This window comes from Alexandromys fortis, unplaced genomic scaffold (genome assembly GCF_014885135.2).
Source record: "Alexandromys fortis isolate MF-2015 unplaced genomic scaffold, M_Fortis_MF-2015_v1.1 scaffold_51, whole genome shotgun sequence".
In the NCBI taxonomy this organism is placed as follows: Eukaryota; Metazoa; Chordata; class Mammalia; order Rodentia; family Cricetidae; genus Alexandromys; species Alexandromys fortis.
Window position 1 is genome coordinate 3,932,149 of NW_026067925.1, and position 19,941 is coordinate 3,952,089.

Here is a 19,941-nt window from a genome sequence, read left to right on the forward strand (position 1 = left end):
GGGGGGGGGTGGGGGGGGGGGGGGGCGGGGCGGGGGGGGGGGGGGGGGGGGGGGGGGGGGTTATCCTTATCCAAACTACAACTGGCTTTCTTTGAATAGTTCCTTACAAGAAAGCTTAGTTTCTGGTTTTATAGAGACTTTTTTTTTTTAATGTATATTGGTGTTTTATCTTCCTACATATTTGTGTACCATTTGTATGTTTGGTACCCGAGGAGACCAGAAGACAGCACTGGATACCTTGAAGCTAGAGTTATAGGCAGTAGTGGATGCTGGGAATGGAACCCAGGTCATGGAGGAGCAGTCAGTGGAAGAGCAGCCAGCATTTTTGATCATTTAGCTTCGGCCTTTGATTCAAATTTTTGATTAATTGGAAGAAGTTTTAAAATACAGGCAATATCCTTTATTATTAGAAAAGTGAGGGGCTAGAGAGGTGGCTCAGTGGTTAAGAGCACTGGCAGCTCTTCCAGAGGTCCTGAGTTCAGTTCCCAGCACCTACATGATATGATTCACAGCCATCTATAATGAGATCTGGTGTTCTCTTCTGGCATGTAGACATACATGCAGACAAATACTGTATACATAATAAGTAAATAAATCTTTGAAAAAATGAAAAGTGAGAGATGAAATCCACAGGGCCTACTCTATGATGGACACTCATTAAATATCGATAAAACTAAAATGCTTAATATCTGCTTTGGATTTAAAATTTCTCCTGACAACTTAGAAGTCATATTTGGTATAATTAATTGCCATACTTTTTCTTCCTTCCTGGGATAGCAGTATTAGCCAGAAATGGTCACTACTTTGGAACTTGACGATAAGCTAATTATAAACACTTACGGTCATTATAGAGATTGACGTCAGCATGTTGACATCAGCACGTGTTAACTTGGAAGTGAGATGAGTGATGCTTCCTGATGCTTTATGCTTTCTAGTCAGGAAGAGCTGAGAATTCCCTTTAAAACATCACTATTCCTTGTTTGCTTCCATCTGCTCTTTGATGTTTAATAGAGCTGTCACCACTATTGTCCCCTGCGCAGTGCCCTTGTCACTGTCCACAGCAAAGAATACAGCAAATGGTCACAGAGGTGACTACATTTGATTCGAAAGCGTAGCTTAAATGTCATTGGGTTTTGGATGTGGGGACACTAATGACACTGTTTGCTGGGGTCCTCCCTCAGCATCCTGGAGTTGGCAGAGCTTATGTGTTGCTGTGGAGTGTGAAAATCAGACACCCTGGGCACCGTGTTGTTCAGCGTTAACTAGGATATCACCAGTCCTGAGACACATTATTGGCACTAGTGGATGAAATTTCATGTAGGGTGAATTGTAGATAATACTGTCTTTTGGGTATGATAAGGTACTGCGGGAGAAATCAAGTATTGTATTCTTAAAACTTTGCAATAGATTTGAGATGTTTCAAATCAATTTTTCAATAGAAACATAAGAAATATTTGGAATAACAATAAAATATGAAAATTGGAAGATGTCAAAGGCTTTTAATTTACAATTGAGAAAGTCCTAAAGCAGTGGTTCTCAGCCTTCCTAATGCTGCAACCTTTAAATACAGGTCTTCATGTTATGGTGAACTCCAACCATAAAATTATTTTCATTGCTATTTCTTAACTGTAATTTTGCTACTGTTATGAATCATAAATATCTGATATTATGTCTGATACTCTTAGGCAACCCCTTGAGAGGGTCATTCAGGCTGGGCAGTGGTGGCACATGCCTTTAATCTTAGCACTTAGGAGGCAGAGGCAGGCGGATCTCGAGGCCAGTCTGGTCTACAGAGCTAGTTCCAGGACAGGCTCCAAAGCTTCAGAGAAATCCTGTCTCAAAAACTTAAAAAAAAAAAAAAAAAAAAAAAAAAAAGTCATTCAATCCCCCAATGGGGTCATGACTCATAGGTTGAGAACTGCTGACCTAGAGAGTCAAATAACTTGATAACCACCATGTGCCCTGTAAGTACTCACAGCAGGATTTGAACCCTCTAACTCTGTTTCCTTTGGAAAGTTTAGTGTCAAAAAACAGAATCCTGCTTCATAATCCTTCCTGTCATCTGGTCTTAAATAAAGAAAAGAAAAATTAAGAGAGTCAAAGCATGTAAATGAATTTTCCTTTTCCATCCCATAGGTATGTAGGATTTTGTATGAAGTTTGTTAATATGCTGCTGTCCCATGGGGTCAAGCCCATTCTTGTTTTTGATGGATGTACCTTACCTTCTAAAAAGGAAGTGGAGAGATCTCGACGAGAGTAAGTTGACTCCACACTTAGCATCTGGCTTAGCTGTGCTAAGGCTAGATGCTTCAGGATGTATGATACCAAATTTCTAAAATCTAAAAGCGTAGTATGTGAGCACATTCCCTTAAATGGTCTGTTTGTGTTAGAATGTTGTCACGTTTAAAAATAATTACCTTTTGACATTGCTGTGGTAAAGTTGGCCGTCAGTCGGCTGCATACATTATCTAGTCACGTGCTCAGCTGCAGAGATGCTGCTCTCTGTAGTCCCAGCACATGGGAGGCAGAGGCAGTGGGTCCAGAGGCCTGGGTCATCTCCTTAGAGAGTGTGAGGCTAGCCTGAGCTGCCCGAGCTGATATGCCAGCGGATCTGTTGTCCAGTTTTAAATGAATTCAGCTCTTTCATTCTAGAAGATCCCTATAATTGCAGTTTTCCTATTGCTTCTTGAGTCTGCTTGTAAGTATTTATATTTCATCATGTCTTTCCCCTTCAGGAGACGACAAAGCAACCTTCTTAAGGGGAAGCAGCTCCTGCGAGAGGGCAAGGTGTCAGAAGCGCGGGACTGCTTCACCCGCTCCGTCAACATCACACACGCCATGGCCCACAAAGTGATAAAAGTGAGTCAGTGAGAGCCAGCAAAGGCACCGAGCACACGCTCGGCCTGGGGTGCTGTGTGCAGAGATGCAAGGGGCGGATTCTCTAGGGCCTGTTTCTTACCCCACTGTGGTCGAATCTGTGCTTAACCATCGACTCGCGTTCTTTTCTGAATGATGGCCAGAGAGGTGCCCACTGACTCGCTGATTGAGGGGCTCTGCAGAACCCCAGAGTCTGTTCCTGCTGTGGAGCTCCTAAGCACCCTTCACCCGGATCTTAGTCTCAGCCCCCACTTTCCTCGTCCTAGGTTTGTGTTGAGACTGCTTCTTAAAGCTAGGATAAAGTCAGGGTCAGCTGTGTGTACCCTGGTGTCCTGTCACCTGGTTCTGAGCTAAAATAAGCGCCCTGGGGCTTATCCCATAGTTCCTTGTCGTGTAGACATTTCTTTTGATTGTTGGTCATGGCTTGATTCAGAAACAAGGGGGATATAGGCCAGAGTGGGGTATTCAGAAACCACGTGCTCTCTGTTGCCCCTGAAGAGAGTTCCGTGTGCAGCAGAGGAGAAATCGCGATTGGACACAAGTGGTGGTGTCACGGGGACACTTGGTAGGCAAGGGAGGAAGGAGAAAGGCAGAGGATGTATTTCCCATGATATAGCTGCAGCGATTAGGGTCTGGAATTTACCGGAACTGTGTTAGACAGGCCTTCTGCCTGACGAGGCCGCCTGCAGTCTTTAGAGGGAAAAGTGCATGGACAGGTTCAAACGAGTATCCTGTTTACCTTCTGAGCATAACAGTTCTTAAGGTAGAAACTTTCTGTAATTTGAAATAATGAATGTAGTAACTTACAGATTCACCACTACTACCAAATCTATAGCAGCATTTCTTCAAATTTATAAATTGATTTTTTTTTTCAGGTATGTGTGTGCATGTGTGCTCAGGCATGCACACAGCACAGGTTGATTAGGGCGGTCAGAACAGCACTGACTGTACGTCCTCCCTTTCTAACCTCACTTGAGGCAGGGGCTCTGCTATTTATCAGTTCATGCCACCAGCCAGCTTCCAAGGATCCTTGTCTCGCCTTCCGTTCTGTACTGGTGCTGGAGTCACATAGACTCTGTTGGACTCATCTCTTTATGGATCAGAACTAAGGCCAGCGAGCTGTCAGCCAGGCCTATATAAATTCATTAAAACAAAGCATGTATAAAGTATTACAACTAAAAGGAGAACGATTCTGCTTCAAAGGACGTGGGTTCTAGAAAGTATTATGAGCATGTGTGTGCGGCTGGTGACACCGTGCCGTTCTGATGCTGGGCTGCAAGCTCACTGTGGTCTCTCACAGGCTGCCCGGGCCCTGGGAGTGGACTGCCTGGTGGCTCCCTATGAAGCTGATGCTCAGTTGGCCTATCTTAACAAAGCTGGAATTGTGCAAGCCGTCATCACAGAGGACTCGGACCTCCTCGCCTTTGGCTGTAAGAAGGTACTGGACTGCCGCTGCTGCACACATGCTATGGGGCGGGGGGAGTTGTGTGTGTTGGGAAGCCAAAGACCTCCTCACCTGGAGTACTTGTTCATGGCACTTGGTATCTGTCAATTGCTTTATCAATTGGGTTTGGTTTGCTTTTGTGGGTTCTGCTAATAATCCCAAGACTTTATACATGCTAGACAAGTGTCTACCACTAAGCTACACCTCCACCTGTGAATGCTTTAATGTTTAGCTTGTCTTTTAGTTGACTTTGTGTGTGTGTGGCTGAACCTCTGATTGCTAGACAAGCACTCTCTACCACTGGGCCACAGCCCTCGTCACTCCACTCTGACTGAATCTCCCTGAACTGCTCAGCCTGGGCTCGGACTCAACTTAACAGCCTGGGCGGGCCTGAACTCCGGGTTCTCCTTCCTCCCAACCTGTGTTACCAGGCCTGGCTAGTTTCACTTTTTAATATTAATAACTCACGCCTTACGTTTTTTTTTTATTAGGTTTTGTAAACGAACTTATCAGTGACAGGGATATTATTCCATTATTTAGAAATAATGTGTTAACCAATTTAATGGTAAACTTTATAATGGTCTATTAAAGGAGGAGTTAAGATACAAAACCATAGGTGGTTCCCTTCTGATAACAGCTGTAATATGATTATGCATCTTCATAAACTGCTAGGATGCTTGTCAGAATCTTAACTCTGGGTGATTCATAAGTGGGGTGTGGACAACTTCGGGATTTTTAAGTTTCCTGCAATAAGCACATATTTCCCCAATGACAGTAATGGAGGACCGGCCACTTTAGAATGTAAAAGAGGGTCAGGAGAAAAGCGTGTGTTCTGGAGCAAGAGCGATTCCTTAGCATTGGTGTGATCCAGATCACGATAACGACGTGGCCTTTCCGGGTACTCACCGTTTCCCTCTGTGTGAAGGTGGTTTTGAAAATGGACCACTTTGGAAATGGACTGGAAGTGGACCAGGCCCGGCTGGGCATGTGCAAGCAGCTTGGGGACGTGTTCACGGAGGAGAAGTTTCGGTACATGTGTATCCTGTCGGGCTGCGACTACCTCTCCTCCCTGCGTGGGATCGGCTTAGCAAAGGCCTGCAAAGTGCTCAGACTGGCCAATAACCCGGATATCGTCAAGGTAGGAGGGACCCTCGCTCCACGAAGGAGCAGTCAGATGGCAGGGGGGCTTCAAATTCAAAGTGGGTTCTGAATTTTAATCTATAGCCTGTGCGTCTTACCAAAGGGAAAAGGTGTCTAGACTTGAAAACTCTTGACTTCTGGATCCTAGCACCTGGGAGTGGTTCTCAAGCCTTCTGGTCTAAGGATCTTTATATTCTGAAAAGTTCTGTGTGGTAATAGCTTTTGATTATATGGGTTATAGCTCTCAATACACAGTTTTAGAAATCCAAACGAAATTCTAATATTCATTCACTTAATATTCTGTTAGCAAAAAGCTCTTTCTGCTAACAGAAATCACAAAGCAGAACTATTAGCCCCTCCTGCACCATCTCAATCCACCCCATTCAAATATTTTTGAGACAAGTTTTTATGAATACCAGAGTGCCCTTGAACTTGCTGTGTAGCCAAGGATGGTCTTGAACTATTCAGTTCTCAGATTTATTGTTTGCTTTGTTTTTTGGATATAAACCAATCATGAATTTGTAAAGGTGTGAGAGGAATTGGAACAGCAACTCCTTGATTAGGAAAAATACAGCCGTACTGATAAGGACATCCCATAGTCTTGCTAATATGCTCCCAAATCCCACCCACGGTCTTACGAGGAGGAATGTAGGGAGGTGGTGACTCCTAAGTTCACATAGGCATTACAAACGGTGAGCTGGTAGAACCCAGAGGTCTCATTGTCCATTGTCCAGGTGTACTAGGAGAATCAGCAGGCAAATATCTAGGCATAAAATGCATGCATCCTGGAGGCACATTTCTTTCTTTTTTTTTTTTTTTTTGGTTTTTTTGAGACAGGGTTTCTGTGTGGCTTTGGAGCCTGTCCTGGAACTAGCTCTGTAGACCAGGCTGGTCTCGAACTCACAGAGATCCGCCTGCTGGGATTAAAGGCGTGCGCTACCATCATCCGGCCTTGGAGGCACATTTCTTGTGTTGGTAGTAAAACACACAGGAGGTTTCTCGCTATGTCCAAAAGAAACATTAGCACTAGTTTTGTGTTGAATGTGAGAATGTCCCTTCTGCTCCAGTCGGATTGGTAGTATTTATTAGTAGTCACTGCTTTCATGTTAGGGCATCCCGTGAAGTTACATGAACAGAATGGGGTGTGAAACATGTCCAACAGGGACCACTGTAGGGGAATGGTGAAGTACCTAAATATCTCTTGGGGCTTATTAATATCCAAAGCTTGTCTCGGAATATTCCAATAAGAAAAAGGTTCAGTTAACATTTTTTGTGGTCCCAAACTTGAATATCCTTTCCTACTCTATCCCAGGTTTCTAAATTTAAAGTTCCATGATCTGGGAACCAAGGACTGCATTGCTGTACACATGGTAGGGAAAAAAATCGATTATGAAGTATTAACTTTAATCCCCTTTTCTTTAAAGTATGCTGCATTATGTCTGTAGAGAGGCGTCTTTCTTCAGACCCATTATGGCCCATGACTTCTCAAAATTTTTCAATTCTTTTCCCCTCTCTTGCCTGGTCTCTTACCCAGTTAGCTCTTGAAACCTTTAGGTGAAGTCCTGTTCTTACTGACAAAGGGGGCTTATCTCTGCAGGGTCCCTGTTCTCGGCATCAGTTGCCGAAGGATAAAAACAGTATTTCTAGAAATGTATGCTTGACATAAGCCAGGTATTTTGCATTTTGGATGAGCAGTGCAAAACTGGGCATGGGACCCGAGTTTCGGGTGATGTGGCATGGCCGTGTTTTCTGGAAAAAGTGTTTTCGGTGTGGGTAAAATCACTTGATTTTTGCCTCACTCTCCAGTGTCAGGTGTGGGATCAACACACTTCTCCTCTTCAGCTTTTCATGAGATATTTTTACATCCATTATTAGGTTATCAAGAAAATTGGGCATTACCTGAAGATGAACATAACGGTGCCTGAGGATTACATCACAGGATTTATTCGAGCCAACAATACTTTCCTCTACCAGCTGGTGTTCGACCCCATCCAAAGGAAGCTGGTCCCTCTGAATGCTTACGGAGATGACGTTAACCCGGACACCCTGAGCTATGCTGGGCAGTATCCTTTCTGAGCCACGTGGTGGAGTTTCTCATTTACCCTGTTAGCGTTGTTGGTAATGGCACACTATTTCTAGTGAGACCTTAGTGGAAAAGAAAAACTCGAAAATCGGCCTTATATTTTATGGTGCAGATGGTCATATTCCACTCAACTTCAGAAAACCATGCTAGTGAAAAGTCAGGTTGTTGAATATGAACCCGAGGCTCGTCTGTGTAGCGAGTGAATTGACTGCACTGGCGCCAGGTCCCTTGCTCTTAGCAAACACATCAGAAGTGTCGCCCGAAACAGAGGCAAGCCCAGTTCCTCAGGAGTGTTTCTGGTCACCAGTACTCAGGCAGCTGCAGAATCACTTAGGGAGCAGCCAGGACTTTCCCCACACATCTCTAGAAAGGGAGGAATTGACTCGGGCTTCTCTTCTAGAAGATGGCCAGCTTCTGCAGGGAAACAGGCCAGCAACCCTGCCTGTCCTTGGATGCTGATGTGAACAGTAGATGGGATCTCTGTACGTCCTAAACCTTGAAGATTCTCTGTGGTAATGGACAGCAGTTTCATTTCTCAGTGCCGTATGATTCGATTGCCTGTTAATAAGGACCTTCTCCTTAGCCTTAGCAACCAGGTATGTCGATGATTCTGTGGCTCTGCAAATAGCACTTGGAAACAGAGATGTGAATACTTTGGAGCAGATTGACGACTACAGTCCCGACGCTATGGTAACGTTTTAAGAACTATAAAAGCACATTTTTGTTTTGTCTCAAGAACTTTGAGGCAGGTCTTCCTTTGCCCAGCAGCTGTGAAGTATTTCTGTACTCAGTGCTATGCAGAGTGTCCTGAAACTTACTATGTCTACTAGGATGGCCTCAGACTCACAGGGATCCACCTGCCCCTGCCTATTTAAATGTGTAAAGCCAGCACATCCCAGACTGCCATCTCAGTCCTGATTCCCCAGACAAGGAGATAAACAGGTTCTGTGCACCAACGGGCATAACACTGTGCAACGTACATGGATTCTCAAAGAACAAAAGAGATGTCATAGTAACTAAAAGAACTTCCGGAAGAAGTAAACATGCACAGAAGAGACAGTGCAGACTGCCAGGACACGGCATCGTAAAGAGTACGTGTAAGGAAGGCAGCGGTGAAGAGGTCAGACACAAGGCAGGGTACTCATGAAATCTTGCTAGCTTATGAGTGAGCCTAAACAGCTTATACTAATAGAAGAGAATAACAAATTACTAAAGCACAGACTTCCTCAGGACCCTTCCCTCCCTTGCTTCCTTTCTTCCCCTCCCTCCTGACTCCCTCTAGGCCTCACACTTGATAGACACTCCACCACTGAGCTCCTTTGAATTTGAAATTGCTCACTAAGTCCCCCAGACTGGGCCTGAACTTACTAGGTAGCCTGGTCCTCCCTCCTCAACCCCCTGGGTAGCTGGGATCACAGACCTGCGCCATCAGACCGTGCTCTAAAGCTTTTCTTCTGAACAGTAACTGAACACTGCTATAACCTTCCTCCTTGTTCTTTTCTAGCCTGTCCACTCAAAAAGTCATAGCTGGAATGACAAAGTGTGTCAGAAGTCACCTAACAGCATATGGCACAGAAACTATTGTCCTAGACTTGAGGCGAATGGTGTTTCCCATGCTCCTCGGTTGACGGAAAATTCAAGCACTGTAGGCCTTAAACAAGTAATTACCACTAAAGGGTTAAATCTTCCCAGGAAGTCTTCCGTGGTAAAGAGACCAAGAGATGGTATGTACTTCATTTTTTCCAAATGTGGTGATTGTTGGTTATGGGTCGTCTTCCTCGGGGATCATGGGGAAGAGGGAGCAGAAAAGGTGTGGAGCAGGGTGCGAATGGCTGTGAACCTGCGGCATCTGCCACGGCAAGACCGCTCGGCGTTAATCCGGAGGGAGACGGCAGCGGGGCATCACTTAATACGTATGCTTTAGTGCACTTAGCATGGTTCCATCATACAGATGGGAGCATAGCACTTAACTATACGGGTGGCACGGGGAGAGCGTTTGCAGGGTGTCACACTTAGGAGAAGTCAGGCCAGCCTGGTCTACACAGTAAGTTCCACGACAGCCAGGGCTGTACAGAGGCCCTGTATTTAAAACGTATACACATATATACACCCCAAAGCGGGAGGAGGAGGGGTTGGGGGGGTGGCTTTGAGGATTTAAATCAATAATTTAGAGCAAGTCGTATCTTAATAGTTACTATTTTTGAAGACTTCAGAGATCTCTTGTTCAGTGTACTAATGTTGAATCAGTTGTCAAATTCATCCTCATATTTTCAGGTTTTGATCCTTTTATAAGATGTCATTTCAGTTTCTAGTTCTCTGTACTTTGGGTATTCCTGAGCTCCTTAGTCATGGCGTGGCTGTGACTGGTTGTGGTGGTCAAGTGTGCCCTGGTGGCACTCGGGCCCTTCTGCAAGGTGGCTTTTACTGATGGCTCCTGGTGTGTGCTTGTCATTGTTTCTGTCACTGGCTGAGCCTAGGCTGAATTTCTCCAGTTGCTGTTAAAGCCACGTAGATTTTTGAAACTGTGGCTCGTGTCTTGCATTTTAGGTTATATTGTGTTTGTGTGTAAAATATTTGTATTCCACATTTGACCCAACAACTCTTGGCCTCGGGGCTTGGTAATAAAGAGCCAAGCTAGAACATTTACCTCAGCAACTGCCACGGAGGGTAAATAGTTGCTGGTTTTATTGGGATATTAAAAACTTTGAATCATTAATCATAACTTGATATATATAAGCTTCCCTCTAATTGTTTTCTACACTTAAGCTAAAAATAAAGTCAGTCATTCAGAATCTGTTATGCTCTGAAATTTTGATTAGAGTAATTTCATATAAAATCATACAGAAAATTGACATTAAATGTTAACTAATTTGCAAAATTGTATAACACGGTTAAGGTCATTGTTTTTCAGTCATTCTTAATATATCCTTTTACAAGGCATAGCTTTCAAAAAACAAAATAGGATGAGTATATGGCTGCTGCGAGCTCTTGCCCAGCATGTGTGGGACAAAAAGGAGGCTTTGCCTTTAGGACACCAGGGCTCAGGATGTAAAATCCATGGCAAGTAGCCAGCAACAGAGGAAGCCCAGGTGTTTATGTGTTTTGTTTTTGTTTAGAGGCTCTGTCCGAAGATGATCTATTGGGTCAGTATTCTTCATTTACAAAGAAGACCAAGAAAAACAGCTGTGGAGATAGCGCATCTTCTAACTCTTCCGAAATATCTGTGCCCAACCTGGATAACGGGACGGCTCACGGGACAGATGCACACACTCCGTGTAGGATAAGGAATAAATTCGCAGTGTTTTTACAGAGGAAGAATGAGGACAGTGGTGCAGTTGTAGTTCCGGGCACCAGAAGCAGGTACCGGGTCTCCAGAGCACCCTTTAAGCTGGATGTAGCATTTCCTGCGGGATCCTGCTCCATGCCTGTTTCCTTAGCTGCCTTAGGTCTCAGTTACGTTACCGTTGTTGAGACAAAAGTGTCTGCTAGAAAAAAGTCATGTGATGAAGGAAAGGTTTGTTTTGGGTCACGTTCCAAGAGTGCGGTCCTTCATGTGTGTGGAAAGGTGTCAGGAGCAGGAGGCAGCTGGTCTGTCACTTTGCACCTCCCGTCAGGAAGAGGAAGATAGCGAGCCCCAGCTCCTTTGTCCTCAGTTCAGAGCTCTAGCCCAGGACTCTAGTGTGAGCCTTCATCTACGTCAGCCCAGTTCCAAGGATTCTAACAGGCATGTCCGAGGCCACCTTTCCTGGGTGACCCTCGTCCTCATGAACCACCACCTCATGACCCTAGTTCAGACCGGAATGCATTGATTCCTTCCCACGCCATTGGTTCTGGGATCTGTCTTCACAGAATCCGAATGAAAGAAGACTGGCACCCCTGCAGGTCACTGTGGTCAGAGTTCTGTCCTTTTAGGGTTCTCTTTCCATTTCCCATTGTTTCTTTTACAGTATTTTGAGAAGCTGTTTGATCTGTCTGATCTTAGTTATCTTTATTAATGACAACACCTTTCCTATAAATATTTCAGCTTATCTTTTTTTAATTTATATTTATTTATTTATTAGATAAACAATATTCTGTCTGTGTGTATGTCTGCAGACCAGAAGAGGGCACCAGACCTCATTACAGATGGTTGTGAGCCACCATGTGGTTGCTGGGAATTGAACTCGGGACCTTTGGAAGAGCAGGCAATGCTCTTAACCTCTGAGCCATCTCTCCAGCCCCTCAGCTTATCTTTTAAGATCTAGAAATATACCAAATGACACAATAACTAATTGGGAATGGGCAGCTGTGACCTGCGACAGGATTTTGGTTTGTTTTCTGGTTGGCCTAGAACTATGTAGGCTGGGCTTGTCTTAAACTCACAGAGATCCCCCGTCTCTGTTTCCCAAGTGCAGGGATTAAAAAATCCAGGATCCTGTCTTCTATATAAAGGCTTACCATATAAATAACTTTCTAAAGATGTGTGTGTTATCATGATAAAAATTACAACTCAGGCATGGTGGCGCAAGTCTTTAATCTTAGCATTGGGAAGTAGAAGCAAGTAGATCTCTATGTGTTTGAGGCCAACCTGGTCTATATAGTAAGCTCAAGGACAGACAGTACTCTATAAAGAAACCCTGTGTCAAAAAGTAAAACAAAAAAAGGATTTAAACCTCAATTAAAATTCAAGATCTTTGTGGTCTTTATGTTAGAAAGTAGATATTTGAATCTTGATAGGTTTGTGAGTAGACCTTAAAATACTTAAGATAATCCATTCTTCCTATTTCTTGTTAGGTTTTTTTGCAGTTCTCCAGATTTTGACAACTTCGTACCTAAAAAAGCAAGCATTCAACCTCTAAATGAAACTGCTGTCACAGGTAAAGCCACTACCAGTCTCAGAGCGCCAGACTGTCCAGATACTAAAGGCCTCGGAGCACCGGACTGTCCAGACACTAAAGGCCTTGGAGCACCGGACTGTCCAGACACTAAAGGCCTTGGAGCACTGGACTGTCCAAGCACCGAAAGCATTGGAGCACCGGACTGTCTAGGCACAGAGGGTCTCAGAGCATCAGACAGTCCAGACACAGAGGGCCTTGGAGCACTGGACTGTCCAGGCACAGAGGGCTTTGGAGCATCAGACAGTCCAGACACAGAGGGCCAGAAGCTGGTTGATGTAAATGGGACACAGGATCCAAATGCTCAGATCCCAGGCAATGAGACTGTGTCTCCTGATGATGAGGCTCAGTCTGAGACCAGCAAATTTGTGGGGACTGTTTCCCCGCCCACTTTGGGGACACTAAGAAGTTGTTTCAGTTGGTCAGGAACTCTGAGAGATTTTTCAAGAACTCCTAGTCCCTCTCCAAGCACTGTGTTGCAGCAGTTCCGCAGAAGGAGCGAGTCCTCCACCTGGCTGCCCAAGACCTGTGCTGTGACTAACACCTGTCAGTCAAAGAATGAGATGTCAAGTACTAAGTCTCCGCCCTTGCATGAGGTGGGCCAGGCCTCCCGATCTCAGGAAAGCATAGACTCTCTGTATAGTTTAAATGCTTCGAGTCTTTCCCAGCCTTCCAGTAAGGATTCGGATTCAGAGGTGAGTCTGTGTCCGCTATTTTTGCTTTCAGACTCAACCGCAGGAAAAAAATTGCGTGTTGATCAGACAGTTGAGAAAATTTTGCCAGCATTGTAGAAATGAACTGACTTTCTCAATTTTTATTCAAAATCCTCCTGTTTCTAGGACCGGAGAGATAGCTCAGTGGTTAAGAGCACTGACTGCTCTTCCAGAGAACCTGGGTTCAATTCCCAGCACTCACAGGGCAGCTCACAACTGTCTGTAACTCCAGTTATATGTGCGTGGTGTTAGTTTGCACAGCTGTGTGGGTACGTGTGTGTGGTGTTTTGCACAGCTGTGTGGGTACATGTGTGTGGTGGTCACACCATGTCCAGAGGACAGCATTTCACAGTACCTCTCCCCTCCTCCTGCTCTTTCTGAGATGTCCCCTGACCTTTGGCAGGGCTTGGGGGCTGAGAAAGGCGTCCCACTTAGGGCTAAGCACCATCTGATCAGCACTTTGTGTGTCAGCATTTGACAGGTTCCTGAAGTGACTAGCTTCCCTAAAATCATAATTTTACATATATACACATATATATATACACAAAATCCAAAGTGTGTATTTAGTAGACTATTTCTTCAGCTAAAACGTTCTGGTGTTTTCTTGAGTGAAACTGACATATCTTTTCCATCTTAATTCATTGTTTCCCATGTTTAGTTCATTTTATTTCCTGTGTTTTTATGTCTTTGATGAAATTATGTTATTTATCCAAGTTTCTCATTTCATACAATTGGTTAATTAAATATTGGTCAAGTTGTCATAAAATCTCAAGTAAGCCAGGTATGGTGACGCACACCTTTAATCCCAGCATTTGGGAGGCAGAGGCAGGTGGCCTGCCTGGCCTACAAAGAGAGTTCCAGAACAGCTATTAGCCCTTACACAGAGAAACCGTGTCTTGAAAAACAAACAAAGAAGAAAGCACTGAAGTAAATTTTTGTCTTCCATCTGGGGAATCTAGGAATCGGACTGTAACAATAATAATCAAGGCAGCGAGAACTCCAAGCAACAGTTGCCTCCCTTTTCAAAGAAGGACACACTTGTAAGGAACAAGGTAAAACAGTTAGAATTATTTTTTTTTTTTATTTTCAGAGGCAGTGTGTAATTATTGCCAGAAAATGAGAAATATACACACAAAACATTAAAAATTAAAATACCAGTATTCTGCTTTTTTAAAAAAATGCTCTCTTTCAAACTTCTTTAGATACTATTTGTGCTCAGCTGTGGGTGCTTAACGTGTTAGTTGGAACCTCTTTTCTCTGTTTCTGAAAGATCTTTTTTCATGTACATAGTAATAAGTATTTCTACATATATTACATAACCCAGTTTATAATTGTTTACCCTAATTAATTTGTTTTTAATTAATTTGTGAGAATGAAGTTCGTGGTGATTGACTATTCCTAGTGTGAGAATGGTTTGCTGTGTATTACCAAAATACCTGTTAGTCCCACCTGTTGAGAAGAAGACCATGACCACAATTTAAGGTCAAACTTGAAGCAAACTTTAGTTAAATACTGGCTAAGCAGATGGGCTGTGGCCATGTCCATCTCTGGATCTCCAGAAGATGGTCCAGAATCAAGTTTTGCAAGGCCTTAAAAAGGAAAACCCATCATTCATTTCCCATCAGAGAGTATGCATACTCGACTTTTTTCCTACCTACTACCTCCTGCCAAGCACATCTGGTACAGGCGGGTCAAACAAACTTGTCCTGGGAGTAAAAGCAGTCGCTTGTAGTCTCCCTTAAACAGTGGCCTCCAGCATTGCAGGAACTGTCTGTCCTTGGCAGGGGCTTGCAGAGCAGAGGCATTTTTGTTTCCTGGATCTCTTAGGCATAGTAATTAAAACTTGAAATGTATGTTTGATTCTCACATACTATAAACACTGTGGACCCAGGCAGAGCTCTGGGTTCTTTTGCTTAATTTTTTGACGTTTATGTACACTCTGCCAGATTAATCAGTTTTAAAGATTTATTCACACACCTCCCTCTCTATCCTAAGAACCAGTTACTGTGCTCACAAAAAAATAAAAAATAAAAAATAAAAAAAAAAATCTGCCCTTAAAGGCTGGGTGTCTTGGCGCAAGCATTTGGGAGGCAGAGGCAGGCAAGAGAAGCTCTGTAAATTCCAGGACAGCCAGGACTATAGGGAGAGACCTTGTCTCAAACAAACAAACAAACAAACAAACAAAAAAAAAATCAGCTCTTGAGTAGAAACAAAATTATCAAGAGATTTAAGTTGGTTATGTATGCTGCCTTCACACAGTAGAGCAGACTTCATCAAAATACAATTCAGTTTCATGTTGGAATGCAGGAATCGCCAAGGTGTATCATTACATGAACTCAAAGAAGACAAAATAATACCTCACGCTTTTCTGTGTGTGTAGCTCACTTAGTGGCTGCACTGAACCCAGCCAGCCCTTCTCGAATGAGGTGAAGAGGGAGGGAGTAAGACTTGCTTTTTAACTTAAGCTTTATGCCAGGCTTGTGTTGCCTGTTGCATGACTATAGTAGACGTCTTTAGAAATCTGTATTGCATGTGCAGTCTTTTCCTATTCTGGTATATAAAGAACACTTAGGGTCTTTTAGAACAGAAGGTTAAAACTGGCATTTGGGGAGACCCACTCTTAACTCTAACAAGCAAAATAACAACAATTCTAAATTCTAATTTCTCTCCAGGTTCCTGGGCTGTGTAGGGCTAGTTCTATGGACTGTCTTTCTACCACCAAGATCAAGCCCCTGGTGCCAGCCCGAGTCAGTGGCCTGAGCAAGAAGCCAGGAAGCATCCAGAAGAGAAAACACCGCGATGCAGAGAACAAGCCGGGGCTGCAGATAAAGATCAACGAGCTCTGGAAAAACTTCGGGTTTAAAAAGTGAGTGAGCGTCCTGGCTCCGCCTCTGAAGCAGGACAGATCGCCGGGCTTCTGTAGCCCACGCCCCAGCTCTTTGTGCTTTCGCGGGACTCAGTTTCTGTTGCTCACCTTCAGCTCTCAGTGCAGCTGGGGGCTGCTTTTCCAGACCGGAAGCTCTTTTGCTTCCCATTGCTCAGGGCTGGCATGAGAAGAGTGACAGCGGGAGCTGTGTTGGTTGGCTCAGTGCTCACAGATGTAACCACACAGACCAGTGTTTGGGCACCAGTCATGTACTAGGGACCTGACTGGACAGTGTTGGGCACGCTAAGAAAGCCTCCTATGAAACTACCACAGAGTGAGTTAAGCAGCGGCTGTCAAGTCTCTTTTATTTCGCTGTGTCTCCACTCCTGCCAACTCTACCATAGGATGCTTGGTCCGTAGAGAAGTACAAGGAACTCAGCTGTGCACTGGTGCCTCTCTGGCTGACACTGACATCCAGCACAGGGAAGTGCTGTGGTTAAAGTGTGCCTATAGAGGGTCCATGTGCTATAGACCGTGCCTGTTACATACTCTGCAGATCTGAAGAGACCCTGGGGCAGGGCTTCATTTAGAGCACCTGCTGCAGAAACCTGGCACTAGAGAAGTTCCCAGGAAGCCACAAGGATGACCCCAGCTAAGACCCTGAGCAATAGAGGAGAGGGTGCCCAAACTGGCCTTGCCCTATAGTAAGACTGATGAATATCTTAAATGTCACCATAGAACCTTCATCCAGCAACTGATGGAAACAGAGGCAGAGACCCAGAGTGGAGCACTGGACTGAGCTCCAAAGTCTAGTTAAGAGTGGGAGAAGTGAGAATAAGAGCAAAGAGGTCAAGACCATGATGAGGACACCCACTGAAACAGCTGACTTGATCTAATGGGAGCTCACCAACTCCAGCTAGACAGGGAAGGAACCAGCATAGGACCAAACTAGGCCCTCTGAATGTGGGTGACAGTTGTATGGCTGAGGCAGACTGAGGGGCCACTGACTGTGGCACCAGGATTTACTCCTACTGCTTGTACTGGCCTTTTAGGAACCCATTCTCTTTGGATGAATTCCTTGCTCAGCCTAGACGTAGTAGGGAAGGCCTTGAACCTTCCTCAAAGCAATGTGTCTTACCCTCTCTGAGGAGTGGATGGGGGGTGGGATACGGGGGATGAGTGGATGGTATGGGAGGAGGGGAGGGAGTGGGAACTGGGATTGGTATGCAGATTTTTAGTTTTCATCAGAAACTCACAACTGCCTGTAACTAACCAGCTTTGGGGTAGGGGAGTATATCCTTTCTAGCCTCTGTGGGCTGCTGCTCTCACGTGTATAGACACATACATATAATTAAAAATAAAATAAATCTTCAACAGAAACTTTTAACATTAAATAAACTTAAAAGAGCAGTTCAGGTAGCTCACCTCCAAGCCTGCAGATCTGAGTTGTCCTCTGACCTCCACACGTACCCCATGGTGCAGACGTCAGATGAATGTTAAGAGGGTGCCAGCGGCTTTAGATTTGTGGAAAGTTCGTCATTCTGGGGCTGTGGATCTATCTGGCTGAGTGGTTGAGAACACTTGTTCTGTGAGCATGGGGACCAAAGTCTGGATCCCCAGGATCCACCTAAAAAATCCAGGCCTGTCTCCCTGACCTATAGCCCAGCCATTGGAGCTGGAGACAGGCAGATCCTGAGAGCCTAGCCTAAACACCTGAGCTTGGTTCAGCAAGACACCAGGCTGTCCTCAAACTTATAGAAGTCCACCTGCCTCTGCCTTCCAAATGCTGGGGTTAAAGGAGTGCACCACCATGCCCATCTTAAATAGCTTCCCATTCTTCTTTTTCTGGTTTGGATACTTACGTCTTACTTTATAGCTCTAGCTGCCCTGGAAGTCACTGTGTAGACCAGGCTAGCCTCAGCTCACAGAGAACCTCCTGCCTCCACCACTCCCAGCCATCAGATGCATGCACTCTGTGGCTGTTTGCCTGTTTTCGCCACCCTGGAACAGAGGGGCAGAGGGTACTGCTGGCTGCATGTGACCTGGTGTCTGCACCCACATTGACTTGCTGGCAGCTTTTACAGGATTCTGCTTTGACATTTATTGGTACAAATGTCAACACGGGGAGTCCAAATATTATGAAAATAATCTGGTCTTACAAAGCTCCTGAGAGAAGCATCTGTTATGGGAATTCTCCAACATTCATCTCCAGGGCGCATGGGACTTTCAGAGCCCGTGTTTGGAGAAATCAAAGTTATAATAGGTTTTTTATGTTGTTTTGTTTGTTTGTTTTGGGTTTGGGTGTTCTTTTTTGAGATGGTTTCTCTGTAACTTTGGAGCCTGTCATGGAACTCACTCTGTAGACCAGGTTTGTTTGGAACTCTCTGCCTTTCAAGTGCTGGGATTAAAGGCGTGCGCCACCACCACCTGGCGGTTTATGATAGTGTTCTTAAAGATCTATTGGGAAAAAAAATAACTTAGTGGTATTTACTGTATTTAGGGGAGATAAAAATGTTCTGTATTATATTCATAAGTGGGTTTTTAATAGGTGTGGAGTTATTAGTCCAGCAGAAGGGAGTTTGGTTAAAAAAACAAAGGTGCAGTATTGTTAGTTGTGCTGTTTGTGTTCATCCTTAGCCCAAGGCAATAAAGAGGCTACTACAGTGCACACCTTTAATCCAGCAGAGACGGGAGCGTCTCTGAGTTCAAGGCCCTTCTGGTCCACGTAGCTAGTTCCAGGTCAGCCAGCGCTACACGGTGAGATCCTGTATTTAAAGAGAAAAAATCTGTGTTGCATTCTTGATTCTGCTTCTATATTCTGTGTGTGTGTTACTGATAGACTAGCACCTACATTGGAAGGTGATTTTGAAAGCAAGAAGAGGCTCGAAGAAAAATTCAAAACATATTGGAAGTATGCATAATAAAACCTTGGATGTGCTCCATATGAATTGTCATAGATTTCACAGTAGGGTTTATGTGTCCCTAGCTTTTCCATGTAGGGTGTTGCTTCTTTAATAGTCGGTACCTGAAAATCAAGTTTGTTTTCTTATATTTTTGCAGAGATTCTGAAAAGCTTTCTTCTTGTAAGAAGCCCCTGTCTCCAGTCAAGGATAACATCCAACTCACTCCAGAGACAGAAGACGAAATCTTCAACAAACCTGAGTGTGCACGTGCTCAGAGAACAATATTCCACTAAGTGAGGGCCGCTGACTTCAGGAAAACCTTCCCAGTTCGAGAGATTCATTGCTGTCAATGCCATTTTTAAAATGGAAAACATTTTGTATATTAACTTAGTGACTTTCTTTTGCTTAGCTTTTTATATTTTCATGGAGAGCTAAATAGAAGAATAAATCTATCTTTGACATTTCTGGGATTTCAGTGCGAATTTGGGCAAATCCGACGCTGATAACCATCTAAAGGATTCTCTGACGTCAGTAGAGAATGGAAATAAATACATGGAAAGCCACAGATCTGTAGTCACTCATACCCAAGCTTTGGTTCACAGCTTTGGTATTTTGCAGCTGTCTTCTCTGTCCTTGAAGGGCAAATTGAAAGTAGTGCCGCTGACGTGGGAAGGGAAGGGCAGTAGGAGGACCTCTGTTTGGATTATCATCATTAATATGCTTAGGTCTCAGGGCTGCTGTTTATTCTCCATGTCTTTCTGAATTGTGGCCCAAACGTCCCTTAGCGTTGACTTATCCCTGTGCAAGGTACCAAAGCTGCAGGGCTTGTGATCAATATATTCTGCAAAGATCGAGGCAGGTTTGGAAGAAACCAGCCACACCAAGGCACATCTTACACCACCAGAAGGAGAGGGATGGGTGGTGAAGGCATTTGTAATACAGACGACAGAAACCAAGACTTAAAATCCTCAAAAGGGGTTCTGAGGGAGGGGCAAACAAAATTGCATGTATTTGGGAAAGACCTAGTCCAAAGATCACATC

At 44.3% G+C, this 19,941-nt stretch overlaps 1 protein-coding gene across 1 annotated transcript in view; it reads left to right on the forward strand.

Moving 5' to 3' along the window:
- Exo1 (exonuclease 1) overlaps positions 1–19,363 on the forward strand; it is a 23,040-nt gene extending 3,677 nt beyond the window's left edge. Inside the window, exons 4-15 of the mRNA XM_050142883.1 lie at positions 2,137–2,256; positions 2,736–2,859; positions 4,178–4,315; positions 5,247–5,459; positions 7,337–7,524; positions 8,141–8,234; positions 9,049–9,268; positions 10,661–10,904; positions 12,318–13,113; positions 14,091–14,183; positions 15,804–15,997; positions 19,058–19,363. Coding sequence (XP_049998840.1) covers positions 2,137–2,256; positions 2,736–2,859; positions 4,178–4,315; positions 5,247–5,459; positions 7,337–7,524; positions 8,141–8,234; positions 9,049–9,268; positions 10,661–10,904; positions 12,318–13,113; positions 14,091–14,183; positions 15,804–15,997; positions 19,058–19,193 — 2,560 coding nt within the window. The 3' untranslated portion in view covers positions 19,194–19,363. The remainder of the gene's footprint in view (positions 1–2,136; positions 2,257–2,735; positions 2,860–4,177; positions 4,316–5,246; positions 5,460–7,336; positions 7,525–8,140; positions 8,235–9,048; positions 9,269–10,660; positions 10,905–12,317; positions 13,114–14,090; positions 14,184–15,803; positions 15,998–19,057) is intronic.
- Positions 19,364–19,941: the final 578 nt, after the last annotated feature.